Below are 20,828 nucleotides of genomic sequence, written 5' to 3'. Positions count from 1 at the left end.
TCTTACTATATGATACCTAGTTGTTTTTTTTCTCAGAGTTACATTTAAGTTCTAATTGGTGTTTTATTTACGTTATATCTTAGAGAGGGAAGTTCTTACACCTAAAAGAAGACTGGAAATTTGTCATTGTTTGAAAATGGCTAACTTGAAATTTTCTCTGACTTCCTATCCACCAAAAGTAGGGAGGAAGATGATGAAGATACATGTGTATGACACTTAATATTTTTATATTCTTTGTCTCTTTTTAATCCTCTCAACTGTATTATGATGTAGGTGTTGTTATTCTCATTTTGTAGATGAAAAAGCTGAGAATCAAATTTCATTACTTATCTAAGGCCACACAGCTAGTAAGAGGTATAAATTGCAGCAGATAAGCTATAATAGAAGTGCCTCTGTGTTCCCACCTTTCTGATTCTTCAGCACCGTTTTTCTCTTTTTTTTCCTTTGGTGTCAGAAACTTGGGCTTCCACATTTTCAGTTTATCTTCATCTCTGAGGAGAAATATATTTTGAGCAAGTACATTAAGACTGAATTATATATTCATGGAACCATCAACACTTCATGGGCAATTATGTTTTACAAAAAATTAAAAAGTCATGTAGAAATATATTTTGATAATCCACGGAAAGGCCATATAGTAAATATTTTAGGCTTTGCAGGCCATATTATCTCTATGGCAACTCTTCAACTCTACTGTTGCAACTTTATACACAGAAACAAGTGGCAGGCCATATTTGGTCCTCAGGCCATAGTTTGCTGACCCCTGATGTGTGGTAATCCAAATTTGAAACCAGATGCAAGAGATCATCCTGCTTATAATCACATTTCATCTCCTTTATGAGCCTCATTTTTTTTTTGCCTCTAAAATGTGAATAATGTAACTGAACTCCATTGTGAAACAAGGCTAAGCCAACTAGCGTGTAATATTAGTGATTCCAGGCAAAAGAGGATGCAGGGAAGGGAGAAGGTATTTATTATAGAAGGAACTAGTACTTTTTAGCATGTATATGTCAGGTCTTTTACATATGTTAACTCATTTGGTTTTCAAAGTAAGTATTGCAACAATCCTTTAAACTGATCACTCAAAGTTTTACAGTACAAGGGAGGAAATAGATGAGCAGAGAGAATGAAATGGATGGTCATAGTGGTATGACCACTTTGGAAAACAAGTTGGCATTTTCTTATGAATTTGCATTCCCTATAATTTGCATTTTTCCCCTTCTAAGTATATGTTCTAGAAAAATTCCTGCACACATTCACAGGAGCCATAAGAATATCTGTGGCAGTATTATTTGTAAGGGCCCCAAATTAGGAACTACCCCAATACTTATCAACAATGGAATGGATAAATGAATTATGGTATACACATACAATGGAATACTATAGAACATTAAAATGAAAGGAAAAATGAAAGATTATACTTGAGTAAAAACAGTTACAGAACTCTATATACAGTGTCTCATTTTCATAATGTTCAAATCCCAAATGAAACAATATTTGTATCATATGTTTGTTAAAACTATTTTTATTTTGAACAAGGAAATGAAAACACCAAATTTATGAGAACAGTTACCTTGAGGGAAAGGATACATGATGTGTACAAGGGAAAGAGACCAAGGTATTCGTTATGTTCTAGTTCTTAAGTCGAATGATAGGTTCAGGGCAATTTGTTTTACCATGCTTTACAACTTTTTGTTTTCTTTTGATTTTTATGAATTATTTTTTAAGAAAAAGAAAAGGTTTTATGACTAAGACCTCAATAGCACAGGTAACAAAGCAAAAATGAACAAATGGGATTTCAGCAATCTAAAGAGCTTCTGCACAGTAAAAGAAACAATCAACAGAGTGAAAAGACAACTTACAGAATGGAGAAAAATATTTGCAAGCTATTAATCTGACAGGTGATTAATACCCAGAATATACAAGGAACTCAAACAGCAAAACAGAAAAAAAAATTCAATTAAAAAATGGGCAAATGAACAGACATTTCTCAAAAGATGACATTAAAATGACCAATAGTTTATTTGCGTAGAGGTGTTTATAGTATTCTGATGGTAGTTTGTATTTCTGTGGGATCGGTGGTGATATCCCCTTTATCATTTTTTATTGCGTCTATTTGATTCTTCTCTATTTTCTTCTTTATTAGTCTTGCTAGTGGTCTATCAGTTTTGTTGATCTTTTCAAAAAACCAGCTCCTGGATTCATTGATTTTTTTGAAGGTTTTTTTGTGTGTCTCTATCTCCTTCAGTTCTGCTCTGATCTTAGTTATTTCTTGCCTTCTGTTAGCTTTTGAATTTGTTTGCTCTTGCTTCTCTAGTTCTTTTAATTGTGAAGTTAGGGTGTCGATTTTAGATCTTTCCTGCTTTCTCTTGTGGGCATTTAGTGCTATAAATTTCCCTCTACACACTGCTTTAAATGTGTCCCAGAGATTCTGGTACATTGTGTCTTTGTTCTCATTGGTTTCAAAGAAGATCTTTATTTCTGCCTTCATTTCATTATTTACCCAGTAATCATTCAGAAGCAAGTTGTTCAGTTTCCATGTAGTTGTGCAGTTTTGAATGAGTTTCTTAATCCTGAGTTCTAATTTGATTGCACTGTGGTCTGAGAGGCAGTTTGTTATGATTTCTGTTCTTTCACATTTGCTGAGGAGTGCTTTACTTCCAATTATGTGGTCAATTTTAGAATAAGTGCGATGTGGTGCTGAGAAGAATGTATATTCTGTTGATTTGGGGTGGAGAGTTCTGTAGATGTCTATTAGGTCCGCTTGGTGCAGAGCTGAGTTCAAGTCCTGGATATCTTTGTTAACCTTCTGTCTTGTTGATCTGTTTAATATTTACAGTGGGGTGTTAAAGTCTCCCATTATTATTGTGTGGGAGTCTAAGTCTCTTTGTAGATCTCTAAGGACTTGCTTTGTGAATCTGGGTGCTCCTGTGTTGGGTGCATATATATTTAGGATAGTTAGCTCTTCTTGTTGAATTGATCCCTTTACCATAATGTAATGGCCTTCTTTGTCTGTTTTGATCTTTGTTGGTTTAAAGTCTGTTTTATCTGAGGCTAGGATTGCAACCCCTGCTTTTTTTTGCTTTCCATTTGCTTGGTAGATCTTCCTCCATCCCTTTATTTTGAGCCTATGTGTGTCTCTGCACGTGAGATGGGTCTCCTGAATACAGCACACTGATGGGTCTTGACTCTTTATCCAATTTGCCAGTCTGTGTCTTTTAAATAGCAAAGACTTGGAACCAACCCAAATGTCCTTCAATGATAGACTGGATTAAGAAAACATGGCACATACACACCATGGAATACTATGCAGCCACAAAAAGGATGAGTTCATGTCCTTTGCAGGGACATGGAATGAAGCTGGAAACCTTCATTCTGAGCAAACTATCACAAGGACAGGAAACCAAACACCACATGTTCTCACTCATATTTAGGAATTGAACAATGAGAACACTTGGACACAGGGTGGGGAACATCACACACTGGGACTTGTTGGGGGGTGAGGGGCTGGGGGAGGGATAGCATTAGGAGAAATACTTAATGTAAATGATGAGTTGATGGGTGCAGCAAACCAACAGGGCACATGTATACCTATGTAACAAACCTGCCCATTGTGCACTTGTACCCTAAAACTTAAAGTATAATAAAAAATAAATAAAATGACCAATAAACATATTTTAAAATGTTCAACATCACTAATCACCAGGGAAATGCAAATCAAAGCCACAATGAGGTATCATTTCATCCCTGTTAGGATGGCAATCATCAAAAAGACAAAAAAAAATCAGATGCTAGCAAGGATTTGGAGAATAGGAAACTCTCTTCATTCTTAGTGGGAATATAAATAGTACAGCACCTGTGAATAACAGTATGGAGGTTCCTAAAAAACTACAAATAGAACTATCATATGATTCAGCATTTCCATTGCTGGGTATTAATCCAAAGGAAATGAAATCATTATATCAAAGAGACATCTATGCTCCCATGTTTATTGCAGCACTATATGCAATAGCCAACATATGGAATCAACTTAAGTATCCAACATCAAATGAATGGTAAAGAAAATGTGATAAACATACACACGGCAGAGCACTATTCAGCCATAAAAAAGAATGAAATCATGTCATTCACAGCAACATGGATAGAAGTGGAGGACATTAAGTGAAATAAGCCAGGAATAGAAAGTTAAGCACCACATGTTCTCACTCATATATGAAAGCTAAAAAAGGTTGCTCTCATAGAAATAAAGAGTAGAACAGAGGATGCTAAAGCCTGGGAAAGTAGGGAATAGGGAGAGATTAGTTTAGGATACAATATACAGTGAGATATGAGGAATATGTTCTAGTGTTCTGTACCACTGATATGGTCAGGCTTTGTGTCTCCACCTAAACCTCACCTTGAATTGTAATCCTCATGTGTCGAGGGAGGGAGGTGACTGGATTATGGGGGCAGTTTCCCACATAGTGTTCTCATGATAGTGAATGAGTTCTCATGAGTTCTGATGGCTTTATAAGGGGTTCTTCCCCCTTCACTTTCTCTTCTCTCTCTTGCCTGCCACCATGTAATATGTGCCTCTTCCCCTTCTGCCATGATTGTAAGTTTCCTGAGGCCTCACCAGACACGCAGAACTGCGAGTCAGTTAAGCTTCTTTCCTTTATTAATTACCTAGTCTCAGGTGTTTCTTTATAGCAGTGTAAAAATGGACTAATACAGCTACCATAGGATGACTATAGTTAACAATAATATATTATATAGTTTTAAATAGCTAGAAGGGAGATATTCAATATTCTCAACACAAAGAAATGATAAATGTTTGATGATGAATATGCTAATTACCCTGATCTTACCACTATATATCTTATGTGTCAAAACATCACTGTCTACCTGGAAAATATGTACAATTATTATATGTCAACTTAAAAATAACATCAAATAACAAAGAAATAATAACATAGAAACCTAGGGAAAAACTAGTATTTTTTTTTCCTTTGGAGGCTGGCATAGTTCATAGTTTAAGATATAGAGAAGACAAATAAAGGCTTAAAAGTATCCATTGGATTTAACAAAGGAGTTATTAGTGACCTTACCAAAAATAAGTTCAATTGTATAATAGGAAACCTAATTGCAGTGAGCAAGGAAAGATGAATCAAACATGTACAGAGGAGACTTTTATTTTTAACCAATTTGTTAAGAGGGAAAGTATAAATAACAAGTGACTGGAGAGGGAGCATCAAACTTAAGGATGGCTTTTTTTTTTTTTTTTTTGAAACAGAGCCTGGCTCCATTGCCCAGGCTGGAGTCTAGTGGTGTGATCCCGGCTCACTACAACCTCTGCCTCAAAGGCTCAAGCCATCCTCCCACCTCAGCCTCCTGAATAGCTGGGACTACAGGCATGTGCCACCATACCTGGCTAGTTTAGTAGAGATGGGATTTTGCCATGTTTCCCAGGCTGGTCTTGAACTCCTGGACTCAGGCAATCCAGCTATCTCTGCCTCTCAAAGTGCTGGAATTACAGGCATGAGCCACTGCATTCAGCCATCTTTTCTGATAAATTATAGTTATTTAGTCCTTGAATACAGAGGTTCTGTCACATAGTGCTTGCTATCCTTCATGTTGTCATACATTGGAGATAATTTAAAAAATGTGTTGAAATGAGTTTCAAGTCTAAATTCAAAAATAAAAAACAGAAACAGACTCAAAACGTCCAATGCCTTTTGTGGTCACCTACAACTTTTGGATCATATATGTTATTCAGTGTTTTCTCCTCTTAGTGAGAAAACTATCTCAAGTTGACTTTTCATTCAATCTCCAAGGATCTGAAAAGATGATTCTCTGATCATAATTAAGAAAGCATCAGGAAATGGGTCAAATATCAGCAGAGATGACCAATAAGGTAAATTACTTACCTTGACTCTTTTTCACTCAGGTCTACATCATCATAGATAATAACTTCCTGAGACTTAAATTCTAGGGTCAAGACAGAATTAAAATAGTCCATTATTAAGCATGGTTTATATAAGCACTGACTTTCCAAATTATACCCAATTACCTAATTATCCAGGTGCATCTTCAGGTCTGTTTTAGCAAAATCTGATCATAGAATACAGATAGGCTAGAAGAATCAAATAAAAATATTCTCTATTTGGGAAGAAATTCAACTGAAAGATTAAAAAAAAAGTGTGATGTCCCAGTATCTCAAAACATATATATTTATATTAATTTGATTTTATATAGAGTTCCAGAAAAATATAGTTGCTCAAAGAATCATTTTTAGACTAAGTTCCCATCTTTCTGGAATTGAACAAATATGCTAGAATAGTGAGAGGTCTTTTCTTAACTCCTAGGGGGGAGAAACAGCTTAATAGAACAGTAATGTTGATTTTTCTTCCATGGTTTTTATTTCAGATCATTGGCAATTGCTCCTATACAATAATCTTGCATAATGTTGAATCTGACTTAGTGCATAATAATAATTAGGCATTTTCATTTTAGGATATTCACATTCCTTGGCACTCTACATAAAATTACATGATTTTCATTTGATTCACCACTGAACAAGTTTGAGACCTTCTAGTATAATTATTCATAATTATTCACTCCCTTATTTTATTAAATACCTTTAAATGTGGGTGGGGATACAATGCGTGTCTGTTCTAGGTCAGCTTTTTTCTTTTAAACACAGACCAAGGATATGTTGAGATGTGGGATTTTATCAGGTGTATATAATTGTCATTTGTTTTTTAGTTCAGCAAACTCATATTTGTGAAATATAATATACTTTTGAATTGTCAAGTTCGAGTGACATCCAGGTAGCCACATAGCTAGAACCCCTAAACAAAAATTAACAAGCAACAGAACACATGACCCTCTTTAATTGACAAATTCAATGTACTGAACCTGTATCGACAGCCTACTATGTGTCAAGCACTGTGCTAATTTATGCACTATTATTTTAATGGAAAAGCAAACAACATTCTAATGATCCATTCTCAATTCAGTTAGTTTGCTGGTGGCAATGTGATCATATTCAGTTAGTATCTTAATTAGGATGAAGGATATCAAGTCCTTCAAAAGGCAGCATGGTAGAATGCAAAATGCATGAGTTTCATAGTCAGAGAGCCTGGAATACAAATCCTGGATCACTTAAATATGGTCCTGCAGCTTCTCTGAAAAGGGATGATAACATTTATTTTTCTGGGATTTTAAGAGGAACACATCTGCCGCAGGGCATGGTATATAGTAGGTACTTGAGAAACACTACTCATCTTCTCCAAAGTAAAAAAATACTTCTGTGTGAAACATCTTCTTTGATTTTGGCAGATCAATTTTTCATCAATGTGGGAATGCAGGAAGGGTTACCATTTCTCTTTCCCTGCCTCTGAATATACAAAAGCTGAGTACTTTTGGTCTGCAATAAGCAAATGGCACTTACCTAAATCAGGCACCAAAATGGAAAATGCACTGTTGATTGACAAAAGACTTACCTAAATCAGGCACCAAAATGGAAAATGCACTGTTGATTGACAAAAGACACAAAAGAGTTAAGGAAAAAAACCATGTTTGGAAAAATGAGCTGACAGATCTCCAATAACATATTGATGATGCTGGATTGCCCTTCTTGCCCTGGTATTCTGTGACTCCAAGAAAAATGGTTTCTCTGGTATTAACAGATGTCACAAGATGTGCACAGGATGTTATGGGAACACAAAGGAAACATAGGTAATCCAGGTTTGGGAAGAGAAGTTCAGGGGAGGCATTCAAGAAGGGATAATATTTGATCGAATTTTGAGGGAAAACTAGAACTTTGAGAATAAAAGAAGGCTGGAGGAGGGCAGGTACATTCCAGACCATGGGAATGTCATGTTCAAAGCATGGAGGCATGAGACACCATGGCAGAGTCTGAGATTTATAGCTATGTGGATGGGATGGTAGTGAGAGTTAATTTTAGTGAGAGACAGAACAAGAGAAGTAGAATGGGGACAGCCGTGAAGTATTTACTTGCCAGGGTAAGGAATTGGATATTTGTTCTAAACGTTGTATGTAGCCAATGAATAGTTTTGAGAGAAAGGTAATCAGATTTGCATCTTAAAAACATTAGCATTCTCATCTGGATCAAATATTATGGGACTGCAGGTTATCATGCCAATAATTTTCTCTCAGAAAACATCTAATCTGCTAAGGCCAGGGTCTGCCTTTGTGCATAGGGTCTCATTGACCACACTCCCTCTTCTTCCATATCAGGACTACAATTTATAAACCTCATGTTTTGTAGGGTCTCTTGGTAGATCTGGATCCAACTGACAGTTGAACTTAAAGTCACAAAACTCCGAAGCTTTATAATCAAAAAGAACTTCGGGGTAGAACAACATAATTCCATCTCACTATAGGTAATGAACTTGGGCAAATTATTTTAGCATCTTTTGCCTTCACAAAATACATCTCTATATCTGTATATCCACACAGATGTTCCCAGCCTTGCAATGGTTTGACTCACAATTTTTCTACTTTACAATGGTGGGAAAGCAATATGTATTCAGTAGAAACCTACTTCAAGTATCCTTAAGACCATTCTTTTTCCACTTTCAGTACAGTATTCAATAAATTACATGAGATAGTCAACACCTTATTATAGACAGGCTTTGTGTTAGATGCTTTTGCCCAACTGTAGGCTGATGTAAATATTCCGAGCATGTTTAAGATGAGCTAGGCCAAGCGATGATGTTTGGTAGATGTATTAAATGCACTTTTAACTTAACATATTTTAGAGTTGCAATGAGTTTATTGGGACATAACCCGATCATAAATTGAGGCGCACCTGAATATCTACATCTATATCTATCTACTGCCTGCGAAGTGTCTCCAGAGTCCCCCTTCCATTATATGCAGGAGAAAACTGGAATGCTGTGGGTGTACAAAGGAAGTGATATGCCCATGGTTGTACATGGAATAAATGGCAGAACTGGTACTAGAATCTAGAATCCAGGTCCCTCACATCTCTTTCTAGTGGTAGTGAATTTGGAACCTCTCCCACAACTGGCAGTTAGCCTAGGTTATCTCAGAGGGTCTTTTCCAGGTCTAAGACCTTGCAATACACAAACTGTTCAGCTGAGCAGCTCATCTCCCCCTTCCACATATTGCTGCTCTCAAGGGAGATAAATTAAATATGGAACAGTAGACAAATAAAAACTACTGGGGCTTGTAGGGCCCAAAAAGCATAAAAGGACACGGTAAGTAATGCTTAGTGGTAACAACAGGAATAGGATGTTAAGGATGATGAGGGAAGTTTCCTTTCTGGACTTTGCTTAAGATTTTCCCTCTACCCTCATTTTCAACCCTTTCTCCGCCAGTTTTTCAAAGAAACATGCCACTTACTCATTAATTAGTCTCTGTGCATGTAGTTCAATAAAAAAATTCACAAGAAAGGGGCAGATGATGGCCAGACCCTTGGTTTTAGTTTCTGATACCTCCTTCACTGTTTCTGAGATTGGATGGAGAACATCAACCTGTGTATCTACCAAGTTAATCCCCTCATGGAAAGGGACTTAAAGGGACTTTTTACCTTAAGTTTTCTTTTGACTTGGTTTTCTTTATTTTAAATCTATCCTTTTCTTTCTTGAAGAATTGCTGCAGTCTTTTCAGTGCTTCTTTTCCATCTAAACTAAGAGGAATCACAGGATATAAATAACATGGCATTTAAGAGAGTACTAAAGATAGAAGGCTGTTGTATTATAAAATCAAATGCCACATGTTCTCACTTATAAGTGGGAGCTAAACAATAGGTATACATGGACATAAAGATGGAAATAACAGACACTGGGGACTCCAAAAAGGGGCAGGGTGGGAGGAAGAATGAGGGTTGGAAAGTTCCCTGTTGGGTAAATGTTCACTATTTGGGTAATGGGTAGACTAGAAGCCCATACCTCATCATTAGGCAATATATCTATGTATCAAACCTGCACATGTACCCCTGAGTCTATAAAAAAAACAATGAACCAGAGGCTTTGGTTTCATGTCCAAAACACATCCCACTCAAGAAAGAGCAAGAAGATGCCTTATTGAATTCTATGCTTTTCTTTGTTTAGATGTGATATGAAGTAGCACACACGTCAACTATGAAGGGAGTAATTATATTTCAAGACAAATTACCGCAAGTAGTCTCTATCTTGCAGATTTCTATTCTGTGAAGCAGTCTTCCCTTTAGAGGAAAAGATAACTCAGGGAAATGTACTTTACAAACTGTACTAGAAATACGTTATAGAAAATCCTGGCTCTTGAAATTCTTATCATTGATTTTTAATTTACTGAATAATATAGCAATGATGGTACATTGATTACCCAGCTGATGATTACAATTCTGTCAAATATCCTTTTGGGGCCTTTAGGGGGTAGAGTGAGGGAACGATATACCCACATCATGCCAACCAGCATGCCCAGTTCAGGGTCTCCTTTTTCCCCTTGAACCCTTAAACTCCTTGCTTTTGACCATTGCTGCTTTCTTTTCCACAACATGTCCTTAATAACTAAACTTGTCAAATAATACCCATCTGAACAAATTTTATTCTTGATAACACTGAATCACTACATGTTATATTAAGCCCAAATCCCAGAGATAGCCTTGCTAACTTACAGAGACACAGGCAAGTCATAACCATTGATTTGTTCCTGGAAAAACAAGGACTTCATGTCTAAAACACCAAAAGCAATGGCAACAAAAGCCAAAATTGACAAATGGGATCTAATTAAACTAAAGAGCTTATGCACAGCAAAAGAAACTACCATCAGAGTGAACAGGCAACCTACAGAATGGGAGAAAATTTTTGCAACCTACTCATCTGACAAAGGGCTAATATCCAGAATCTACAATGAACTCAAACAAATTTACAAGAAAAAAACAACCCCATCAAAAAGTGGGTGAAGGACATGAACAGACACTTCTCAAAAGAAGACATTTATGCAGCCAAAAAACACATGAAAAAATGCTCATCATCACTGGCCATCAGAGAAATGCAAATCAAAACCACAGTGAGATACCATCTCACACCAGTTAGAATGGCCATCATTAAAAAGTCAGGAAACAACAGGTGCTGGAGAGGATGTGGAGAAATAGGAACACTTTTACACTGTTGGTGGGACTGTAAACTAGTTCAACCACTGTGGAAGTCAGTGTGGCGATTCCTCAGGGATCTAGAACTAGAAATACCATTTGACCCAGCCATCCCATTACTGGGTATATACCCAAAGGACTATAAATCATGCTGCTATAAAGACACATGCGCACGTATGTTTATTGCGGCACTATTCACAATAGCAAAGACTTGGAACCAACCCAAATGTCCAACAACGATAGACTGGGTTAAGAAAATTTGGCACATTTCTTAATACACCATGGAATACTATGCAGCCATAAAAAATGATGAGTTCATGTCCTTTGTAGGGACATGGATGAAACTGGAAACGATCATTCTCAGTAAACTATCGCAAGGACAAAAAACCAAACACCGCATGTTCTCACTCGTAGGTGGGAATTGAACAATGAGAACTCATGGACACAGGAAGGGGAACATCACACTCCAGGGACTGTTGTGGGGTGGGAGGAGGGGGGAGGGACAGCATTAGGAGATATACCTAATGCTAAATGACGAGTTAATGGGTGCAGCAAAACAACATGGCACATGGATACATATGTAACAAACCTGCACATTGTGCACATGTACCCTAAAACCTAAAGTATAATAATAAAAAAAAGAAAAAAAAGAAAAAAAACAAAAAAAAGCTATAGAATTGAAGCAAGTTTTATTAATATTTACATCTCTTTTATTACTTATTTCCTAACCCAATATCAAAATCATTTACTCTGGGAAATGGGTATTTCTCAAAAGTGAGAACAATATGATTTAATATATATAGTATATGATTGTACACAATTACAAGTATCCTATTGATCATAATTGTAATATTACAATAGGTTATTATAACTCTCAGTGTGAATCTTTTCTAAAAGATAATGATGGGAGTCAGAGGTGGCAGTGGGGTGGGTGGGGGGTGGGTCCTCACTTAAACGCTGGCTTTACTAGACTAACAGGAAGTATCATTAGCCTACAAAGCCAAGAAAGAGAGATACTCACTCTATCTTTGGGTAGTTGTTCTTTGTTTTATAGACATCTTCATACATTTCTTCTCTATTTTCTTCTGAAATTAAAAAAACCCTACTTATATTCATTATAATAGCAATAGTTCAGATTCATATTTAACAAAAATTGTTAGATACTTACCAGTTCCTAGGTACTTTGATCTTTCTTTTGTTAAATAGTTTTTACTGAAACTCACCCACATGTTTTTAAAAGCATATGGTAAAAATACTTAAACCTCTGTAAAAGTAAGTATAAATGAAAATTAAGACTCATTTCCACCTGATTCCAAGTTTGAACTGATTTAGTCAAAGACAGTTGGTTCTTCAATAGATTCCTTCCTTCCACCCTCCCTCCTTCCTGTATTTAATACATAACAATCAGAATTTACTAAGCATCAGGCATTGCGCTGAATGCTGGGGAAACCATGAAAAATGAGATAGATCTTGAATAATCTCTCCCTTCACAGCATGGCTTTGGCCTAGCCCAACACATAAGCTTAACATACACAGATATACTTTAATTCAATCCTGAAACAGAGTCTAATGGAAAGAACTTTGAATATAAGGGTCAGGATTTTTAGGTTCAAAACTCAACTTTAACACACAATGATCTTAGAGGAGTCATTTCTCTATGTTTCAATTTTCTTTTTAAAATGAGTGTACTGGGTTTAATGATATTTAAGGTTGTTTTTTTCCTTCTAAACTTCTGAGATTCTAAGAAGATCAATTAGAGTAACATTTGATTCTCTCCACTCCATTGCTTTTTCTTTTTCTAAAATTTATTTCAAAATTGACAAATAATAATTATATATACTTATGATGTATAACATGTTTTGATAATTGTATACATAGTGGAATGACTAAGTCAAGCCAGTTAACATATTCATTACCTCACATACTTTTTTGTGGTGAGAATTTTAAAATCTACTCTCAGCAATTTTCAAGTATATAATACTTTGTTATTAACTATAATCCTATGTTGTACTATAAACCTCCTGAAGGTACTTCTCCTAATTGAAATTTTGTATCCTTTGACCAATGCCTCCCAATTACTATTTCATTCATGAATTCCTTCATTCAGCAGATTTTTTTGAATATCTAACATGTACTTGGTATTATGCTAGGGGCTGGAGAAAATGGTATGTATAAAGAAGGTAATAATCTAGGAGAGGAGACATTAATTAAAAAGTCATAAGTATAAAATTACAACTGTGACAAGTACTATGAAAAAGAAGTCCATGGCACTATGAGATTGTACACCAAAGAGAATATTCCCTGTGGAAATAATGATTGAGCTGATATTAGAAGATTAAGAGTCAGTGAAACAAAGGGACCCAGGGGAGGAAAGAGCATTCCGGAAAGGGAGGGAGAAGCATATGAAAATATCCTGCTGTAGGAGCTTGGCAAATTATAGAAGCTAAAAGAAGGTCAGCATAACTGGGTCTCAAAGATGAAGACTGAGTATAGTGTGAGATGAGGCTCCAGAGGTCTGTAGGGGTAGGTTAGTCAAGGACTCTAGATCATGTCAGAAGCCAATCTTAAAAAGAAAGTGTTTTAAGTAAAAACAGTCCTATAATCAGACGTACATTGTGAAAAGATCAGGAAGGAAGTAAATTCACTTTTACCACAAGAATGCTCTTACCAGCATCTTCACATTCCTGATTCTAAATGCATTTATTAGCACATACCTTGGTATTGCTGTTAGCATATACCTCGGTATTGCTTCTCTTAGCTTCCCACAAATTGGTATTATTAAAATATGAATAATTAAAAGACATCTTATCACTAATCAGCCATAGAAGCATTCTGCAATTCCTACTGGCAGCTTCAGAAATGTCTTCCTATACTTACCACTATTTGAGGCAAATGAGCTAGAGTAGTTCAGCTTCGGTCTATGGGAGAAAATAACAAAGACCATTTTTGTACATTTAAAGTCTCATCACATTCATCTTGCTGAAAGACTGGAATGTTACTTACACCTCTTTCCTGGAGTACTCGACGTCATCATATATCTCCTCCGAGATGGAACTTGTCTTAGAGGCCCCCAGGTCTGGAGTTTCTTTAGTCGACTCCAAAACCTCCAGATACCCACCTGAAAGGAAACCAGAAAACTCCCCTGAAAAACATCTCATCAACTGCCATCATAAAGTCATTCACACACATCACTGGAAATGGAGGCAAGCATAAGAAACGGCAGATTAAATGGGCTAAAACTGGATTACAATCTTGGTATGTATGATCCTTGGGCAAGCCACCTCACTTTGTAGAGCCTCAGTTATGACTCTGTGAAGTTGAGGATAATGATGCTAACACCGAATCATGTGGTTTTGGCAAGGATTAAATACATACTTATGAAGGGTGCTGGTTACCTGGTAAACTAGTAACTCCCTTCTTTGATGGTTCTTCCTTTAATCCCTGACCTCAAACTTTGAAGTCTACCAGGGTACATCCCTGGGGCTTATCTCTCTACATCTAGATGATCTTATCCAGTCTTACGGCATTTCTTAAAGCAAAATTTCTCAGACAAGTTGATTGAGCACATATCAATATATATTATTCATTAATTCATTCTGGAGTTAGCTAGGAGGTAGTGTGCCAGGTTAACAAATCTATAGGGATTGTTCGCACAACTAGATGCTGGCTTACTTCACAGAGTTGTAAACTTGTCATAACCATAAAACTGCCACCTGTTTATCTGTTGGCATAGGTTAATATTTAGGGTATGGGTAATTCATAGCCATATTCAGATATGAACTATTAATCAGAAACAGAAAGTAATATACTTGAGAAATAAACAACAAGCACATTAACTGGTATCTATTAATTAAATGAACCAAGCAATAAGATTTTATCCTCTGACAAGAAGTCAGTGAGCGTGTAGGCCCCAAACCATCTCAATGAATGTCAGCTCTCCGAGACATAAGGTCCTGCTTTTTCTCAAGGAGTTATCAGTAAATTTCTCCAATATAAAATAAAGATGCTGAACACACAGTTGCTTCTTAGTCTGCAGCATTTATTTCCTTCCTCAATCCTTCCTTTTGGCTGAAGCAAATGCAAAAGTTTATGGCTTCATTTTAAAAACACTGACGACTCTCAAATTTACATCTCCAATTTAGACATCTCTCATGAATTCCAGATACTTTATTAGCCTTCACACCATTTCCTTTTGGTTGTCTAAACATATTACATTCCAAACCAAACTCATAATTTCTCTCTGCAAGTTTGCTCTTCCTAAAGTTTATTCAATCTCATAAAAGGGGCAATTCCATCCTTTATGTTGCTGAGGCCCAAAACCTTGGAGACATCCTTGATTCATTTCTCTCTCATTTCTCACTTCCAATCCAAAGCCATCTGTCCACTATAGTTTCAAATTATATTCCGATTTCAAACACATCTCAGCAATTCTACCATAGTATCCTCCTCCAAGCTACCACCATTTCTCACCTAAATTATTGCAATAACCTCCTAACTGGTCTCCCTGATTTATCTCACATTTTATTTTCAAGACAGAAGCCAGATGATTTTTTAAAATGCAAATCAGGTCATGCCTTTCTTGTAGTTTTAAAAGCTTTCAGTGGTTTTAAAAATCTCATTTATGGTAAATGCTAAAGTTCTTGCAATGATCTACAGAAGTCCCTTGTTATTTCTGTGACCCCATCTCCTACTATACTCTTCCTCAGTTACTGTGTTCTAGCCACACTGGCCTCCTTGCAGCTCCTTCAACATATCTGGCCAATTTCTCCCTCAGGGATTTGCACTTTTTTTTTCTCTTCCTAGGTCATTTATATCCTAGATACACATATGGCTCTCTTCAACTACTTAAGGTCTTTGAAGTCATCTATGAGCACTTTAAAATGGCAACCTCTATCACCTCCACCTGCTTCCTTAATTCTCTTAGCTTGCTTTATTTTGTCATAATATTTACTATTAATACCATTCAATATAGATCTTTTATTATTTATTGTCCATCTCCTCTGATCCAAAAGTAACCTCCATGAGAAAAGGAATTTTTGCCTGTTTACTGCTATACACCCCCATTTCCTAGAACAGTGCGGGGCACATAAAAAGCACTTAATATATTTGAATTTCGAATGATTTGAATGCATGTGCCTTCTCACTAGTGAATTTAGTGTATTATATTTATAGTGTTTACTGATATTTAAAAATTTATATCTACTATCTTAGTACATATTTTTATTTGTTCCATTTTTTTCTTATCTTCATCTGACAAAAGTTTCTTCTCTTTCTGCCATTCTGTTTTCTTTTCTATTTGTTTTCTTTCATTTGTTATCTTTTAATAGTTACCCACAAGACTGACCACTGTCCTGACTTCTAAAACTAGCAGTACTTATATTTGAATGTTTTAATAATGGAATAATTTAGTATGCACTCTATGGTGTCACCTACTTTCCTTCAATATTGTGTTTGTGAGATTCGTCGATATTGTTGCAAATAGTTTTTTTGCTCATTCTGATGACTTTATTCTATTGTGTGAATAGGTTACCATTTATTCATTCTACTTTTTATGGGCATTTGGACAGTTTCCAATTTAGGGCTATTACAAAAAGTTTTGCTATAAACATTTTGTATGTGTGTTTTGGTGCATTAAACTGTGCACTTATATTGGGATATATACATAAGTACTGAATTGCTAGGTCATATTATATGCGTATGTTTAACCTTAGTACTGCCAAACAGTTTTCCAAAATGGTTGTCCCAGCTTACAATCTCCACAGAGAATGAGAGTTTTAGTTGCTCCATATCTTTACTAACACTTGATATTTTAATCTTTTTTATTGTAGCCAATTTGGTAGCAGAATTGAATTTTCATAGTGTATTTGCCTTTTGGATAGTCTCTTTGGGGAAGGGCCTGTTCAATATTTTTCTAATTTCACTATATTTCTTTTATAAAAAATTGATTTCTAGTTTATATTTTCTGAATACCAAGCATTCATAGATGTATATTCCAAGTATGAGTCATTTATCAAATATGTATATATTTGATATATAAACGGTATATGTAAATAACGGAAATATCTTCTCCTATGCAGTGACTTACCTTCTCACTCTTAATTTTTTTTTTTTTTACTTTAAGTTCTGAGATACATGTGCAGAATGTACAGGTTTGTTGTGCCATGGTGGTTTGCTGCACGAATCAACTCATCATCTAGGTTTTAAGCCCTGCCTGCACTAAGTGTTTGTCCTAATGCTCTCTGTCCCCTTGCCTCCCACCCCTGACAGGCCCCAGTATGTGATGTTCCCTTCCCTGTGTACTTGCATTCCTCGTTGTTCAACTCCCACTTATGAGTGAGAATGTGTGGTGTTTGGTTTTCTGTTCCTATATTAGTTTGCTGAGAATGATGGCTTCCAGCTTCATCCATGTCCTTGCAAAGGACATGAACTCATTCTTTTTTATGGCTGCATAGTATTCCATGGTATATATGTGCCACATTTTCTTTATCCAGTCTATCATTGATGGGTTGTTTCCAAGTCTTTGCTATTGTAAATAGTGCTGCAATAAACATATGTGTGCATTTATCTTTATAGTAGAATTATTTATAATCCTTTGGGTATATACCCAGTAATGGGATTGCTGGGTCAAATGGTATTTCTGGTTCTAGATCCTTGAGGAATCATCACACTGTGTTCCACAATGGTTGAACTAATTTACACTCTGACCAACAGTGTAAAAGCATTCCTATTTCTCCACAGCCTCACCAGCATCTGTTGTTTCCTGACTTTTTGATAACTGTCATTCTAACTGGCGTGAGATGGTATCTCACTGTGGTTTTGATTTGGATTTCTCTAATGACCAGTGATGATGAGCTTTTTTTCATATGTTTGTTGGCTACATAAATGTCTTCTTTTGAGAAGTGTCTGTTCATATCCTTTGCCCACTTTTTGATGGGGTTGTTTTATTCTTGTAAATTTGTTTAAGTTCCTTCTAGATTCTGGATATTAGACCTTTGTCAGATGGATAGATTCCAAAAATTCCCTCTCATTCTGAAGGTTGCCTGTTCACTCTGATGATAGTTGCTTTTGCTGTGCAGAAGCTCTTTAGTTTAATTATATCCCATTGGTAAATTTTGGCTGTTATTGCAATTGCTTTTGGTGTTTTAGTCATGAAGTCTTTGCCCATGCCTATGTCCTGAATGGTATTGCCTAGGTTTTCTTCTTGGGTTTTTATGGTTTTAAGTTTTACATTTAAGTCTTTAATCCCTCTTGAGTTAATTTTTATGTAAGGTGTAAGGAAGGGGTCCAGTTTCTGTTTTCTGCACATGGCTAGCCAGTTTTCCCAGCACCATTTATTAAACAGGAAATCCTTTCCTCATTGCTTGTTTTTGTCAGGTTTGTCAAAGATCAGATGGTTGTACATGTGTGATGTTACCTTCTCACTCTTTTAACGGTATATTTTAATGAATGTATCCTAGCTCTTCTAATTCTTTCAAGGCTAAAGCAAATTAATACCATTACTCTCTTCCCAAACAATTACCAACCTTAGGACACTTTAATCACCTTCTCAATATAAGCACTATGAATGTTCAATATTTTATAATATTTTCATCCTTCCTCAATTTGACATTATTTTGTTGAATTAATGCTTTTGCTTAACTTTTTTCTTGCATCCACAACTTTCTATCTGTGATTATTTTCCTTCTGCCTGAAGTACATGCTTTAGAATTTCCTTCAGTGCATTTTATCTGGACAATAAAATGTCCCAGTTTTTATTTGTCTGACAACATCTTATTTTTCTTTCATTTGTGAAAGACATTTTTATGAGACATAAAATTTCAGGTAGACATTTAATCTCTTTCAGCAAAACTGTATTCTTGTTACACACTCTTGAGAACTCAGCAGTCAGAACTCAGTTGTGTTTTTTTTTTCTTTTTGTAGGTGATTGGTTTTTCCCCTTGGTCTGTTTTTAAGGTCTTTTAAGATATTCTCTTATTCTTTAATGTTCTTCATTTTGCTTGGCTAGGCATAGATTTCTGTTCTTTATCCTGCTTGAGAACTTTAGGGTTCCTGGCTCTGCAAATTTATCTCTCTCAAAAATTTTGGAAAATTCTCAGATAGTATTTATCTGTTATTTCCTCTTCCTCATTTTTCCAGTATCCTTTTATGGAATTCTGATGATTTTTCTGTTTTTATTGCAATTTTAAGACTTTTCACTTTATCTTCCATGACTTTTATCCTCTCTTTTACTCTTTTTTAAATCATTTTCCCCTGTAGAATGAATTTTGGATAATTTCTTTAGATTTATCTTTTTGTTCACTAATTTTCTTTTCAACTATAGGTAATGTGATATAAAATGCAATCATTGCATTTTATCAGTTTATCAATTGTTATTTTTTCCTTTTCAAATATTTTTAAAATATGGTTATTCTCTATTCATATTATTCCCTATTTTAAAAACATATTAAACATCTTATGTGTTATACCTGATAATTCTAATATCTGCAATATCCTGTAGGTTGGTTCTGCTATCTGTTCCACTGGTTTTCCCTCACTGTGAGTTGTTTCCTTGTGTTAGGTTATTTTTGACTATCAATTGTTAATATTTAAAGAATATTTTGAGGGAATTATTTGAAATCTGGGATAAAACTAAATAGGGATTTGGATCTCAGTAAAAATCATCAAGGCAAAAGTTAGCTTTGGCATGTACCTCCCAGGTTTCCTGGTTACTGCAGGCCTGTGGGTGCTTTTCTTTATAAATCAGTTCTGTGATACTTTTATGAACGTTTTAAAAAATTTATTCTCCACTTTGTTTTAGTCAAGAGAGTCATTCATATTGCCTAGTCCACCATATTTTTAGACACTGAAGTTTGATTTATCCTTTCATTCTACAAAATTAAATTGGGTTTCTCCTGTTTGATTGATACTGTGCCAGGTTACAGAGATACAGAAAAAAATACCAAATGGTCTATGATTTCAAGGTGCCCACAGTGTGTCATGGGAGATAACACATAAATCATGAATTGTAATGTAAGGCATGGTATAATTTTTCAAAATAAAAATAAATGAAAAAGACTAATAGTTACTTAACATATGATCCAGAAACTTTATATGCATTGACAAATAGCCTTAGGAAATTAGTAGTAGTATCACCACTTGCACATGAAATTAAATACATTTCCCAAAATCACAGGGTTAGTATAGAAATGCTTTATTCCAGATCCTATTACTGTGGTCGTTCTGTTGTTATTGAAGTGTCAACTGAAAGGGTAGCAAAACCAGGAGTGGAAAAAGTGATACCAAGTCATTATGATATTGTTTGTGTCCCTGGATCCAACCATGACTAGACTTTCTGCTAGGTGAACCTCCTTTTCTTTTTGTGTTTAACATAGTATGGTTTGATTACTGTTGCTTGCAATCAAGGGTCCTGACTAACATGCAGGTAAAATGCAACCCGAATAAAGTCAACAAATGATACCATAGTGTGTCACCAGTACATGTCAATGATGATGTGAGCCTAGACAACAGGAGCTAGCACATATATATAAAAAAAGAACAAACATTTGCTGAGTACCTGTCGTATGATATACTGTCAGATTTGGTCCTCATAAAAGCCCTGTGAGGTCCATATTATGATGATCTCTTTTTATAAATGAAGAAATTGAGCTGCAGGAATGTGAGATCACTTACCACACGGCTTACTAAGTATTAGAGCTTAGGTTTGAACTCAAGACTTCTGCTTTTC

The 20,828-nt window shown here is 35.6% G+C and overlaps 1 protein-coding gene across 1 annotated transcript in view; it reads right to left on the bottom strand.

Annotated features, from left to right (window-relative positions):
• Positions 1 to 20,828, bottom strand: part of FYB2 (FYN binding protein 2) — a 96,391-nt gene that overhangs the window by 7,327 nt on the left and 68,236 nt on the right. Inside the window, exons 10-16 of the mRNA XM_032137735.2 lie at positions 14,108 to 14,222; positions 13,982 to 14,022; positions 12,126 to 12,189; positions 9,560 to 9,658; positions 7,485 to 7,513; positions 5,907 to 5,967; positions 405 to 491 (exon numbers count right to left, since the gene is read on the bottom strand). Coding sequence (XP_031993626.1) covers positions 405 to 491; positions 5,907 to 5,967; positions 7,485 to 7,513; positions 9,560 to 9,658; positions 12,126 to 12,189; positions 13,982 to 14,022; positions 14,108 to 14,222 — 496 coding nt within the window. The remainder of the gene's footprint in view (positions 1 to 404; positions 492 to 5,906; positions 5,968 to 7,484; positions 7,514 to 9,559; positions 9,659 to 12,125; positions 12,190 to 13,981; positions 14,023 to 14,107; positions 14,223 to 20,828) is intronic.

This window comes from Hylobates moloch, unplaced genomic scaffold (assembly GCF_009828535.3).
Source record: "Hylobates moloch isolate HMO894 unplaced genomic scaffold, HMol_V3 SCAFFOLD_18, whole genome shotgun sequence".
Classification (NCBI taxonomy): Eukaryota; Metazoa; Chordata; class Mammalia; order Primates; family Hylobatidae; genus Hylobates; species Hylobates moloch.
Note: the sequence above shows the minus strand (reverse complement) of the source record. Positions and strands in the feature narration are given on the sequence as shown.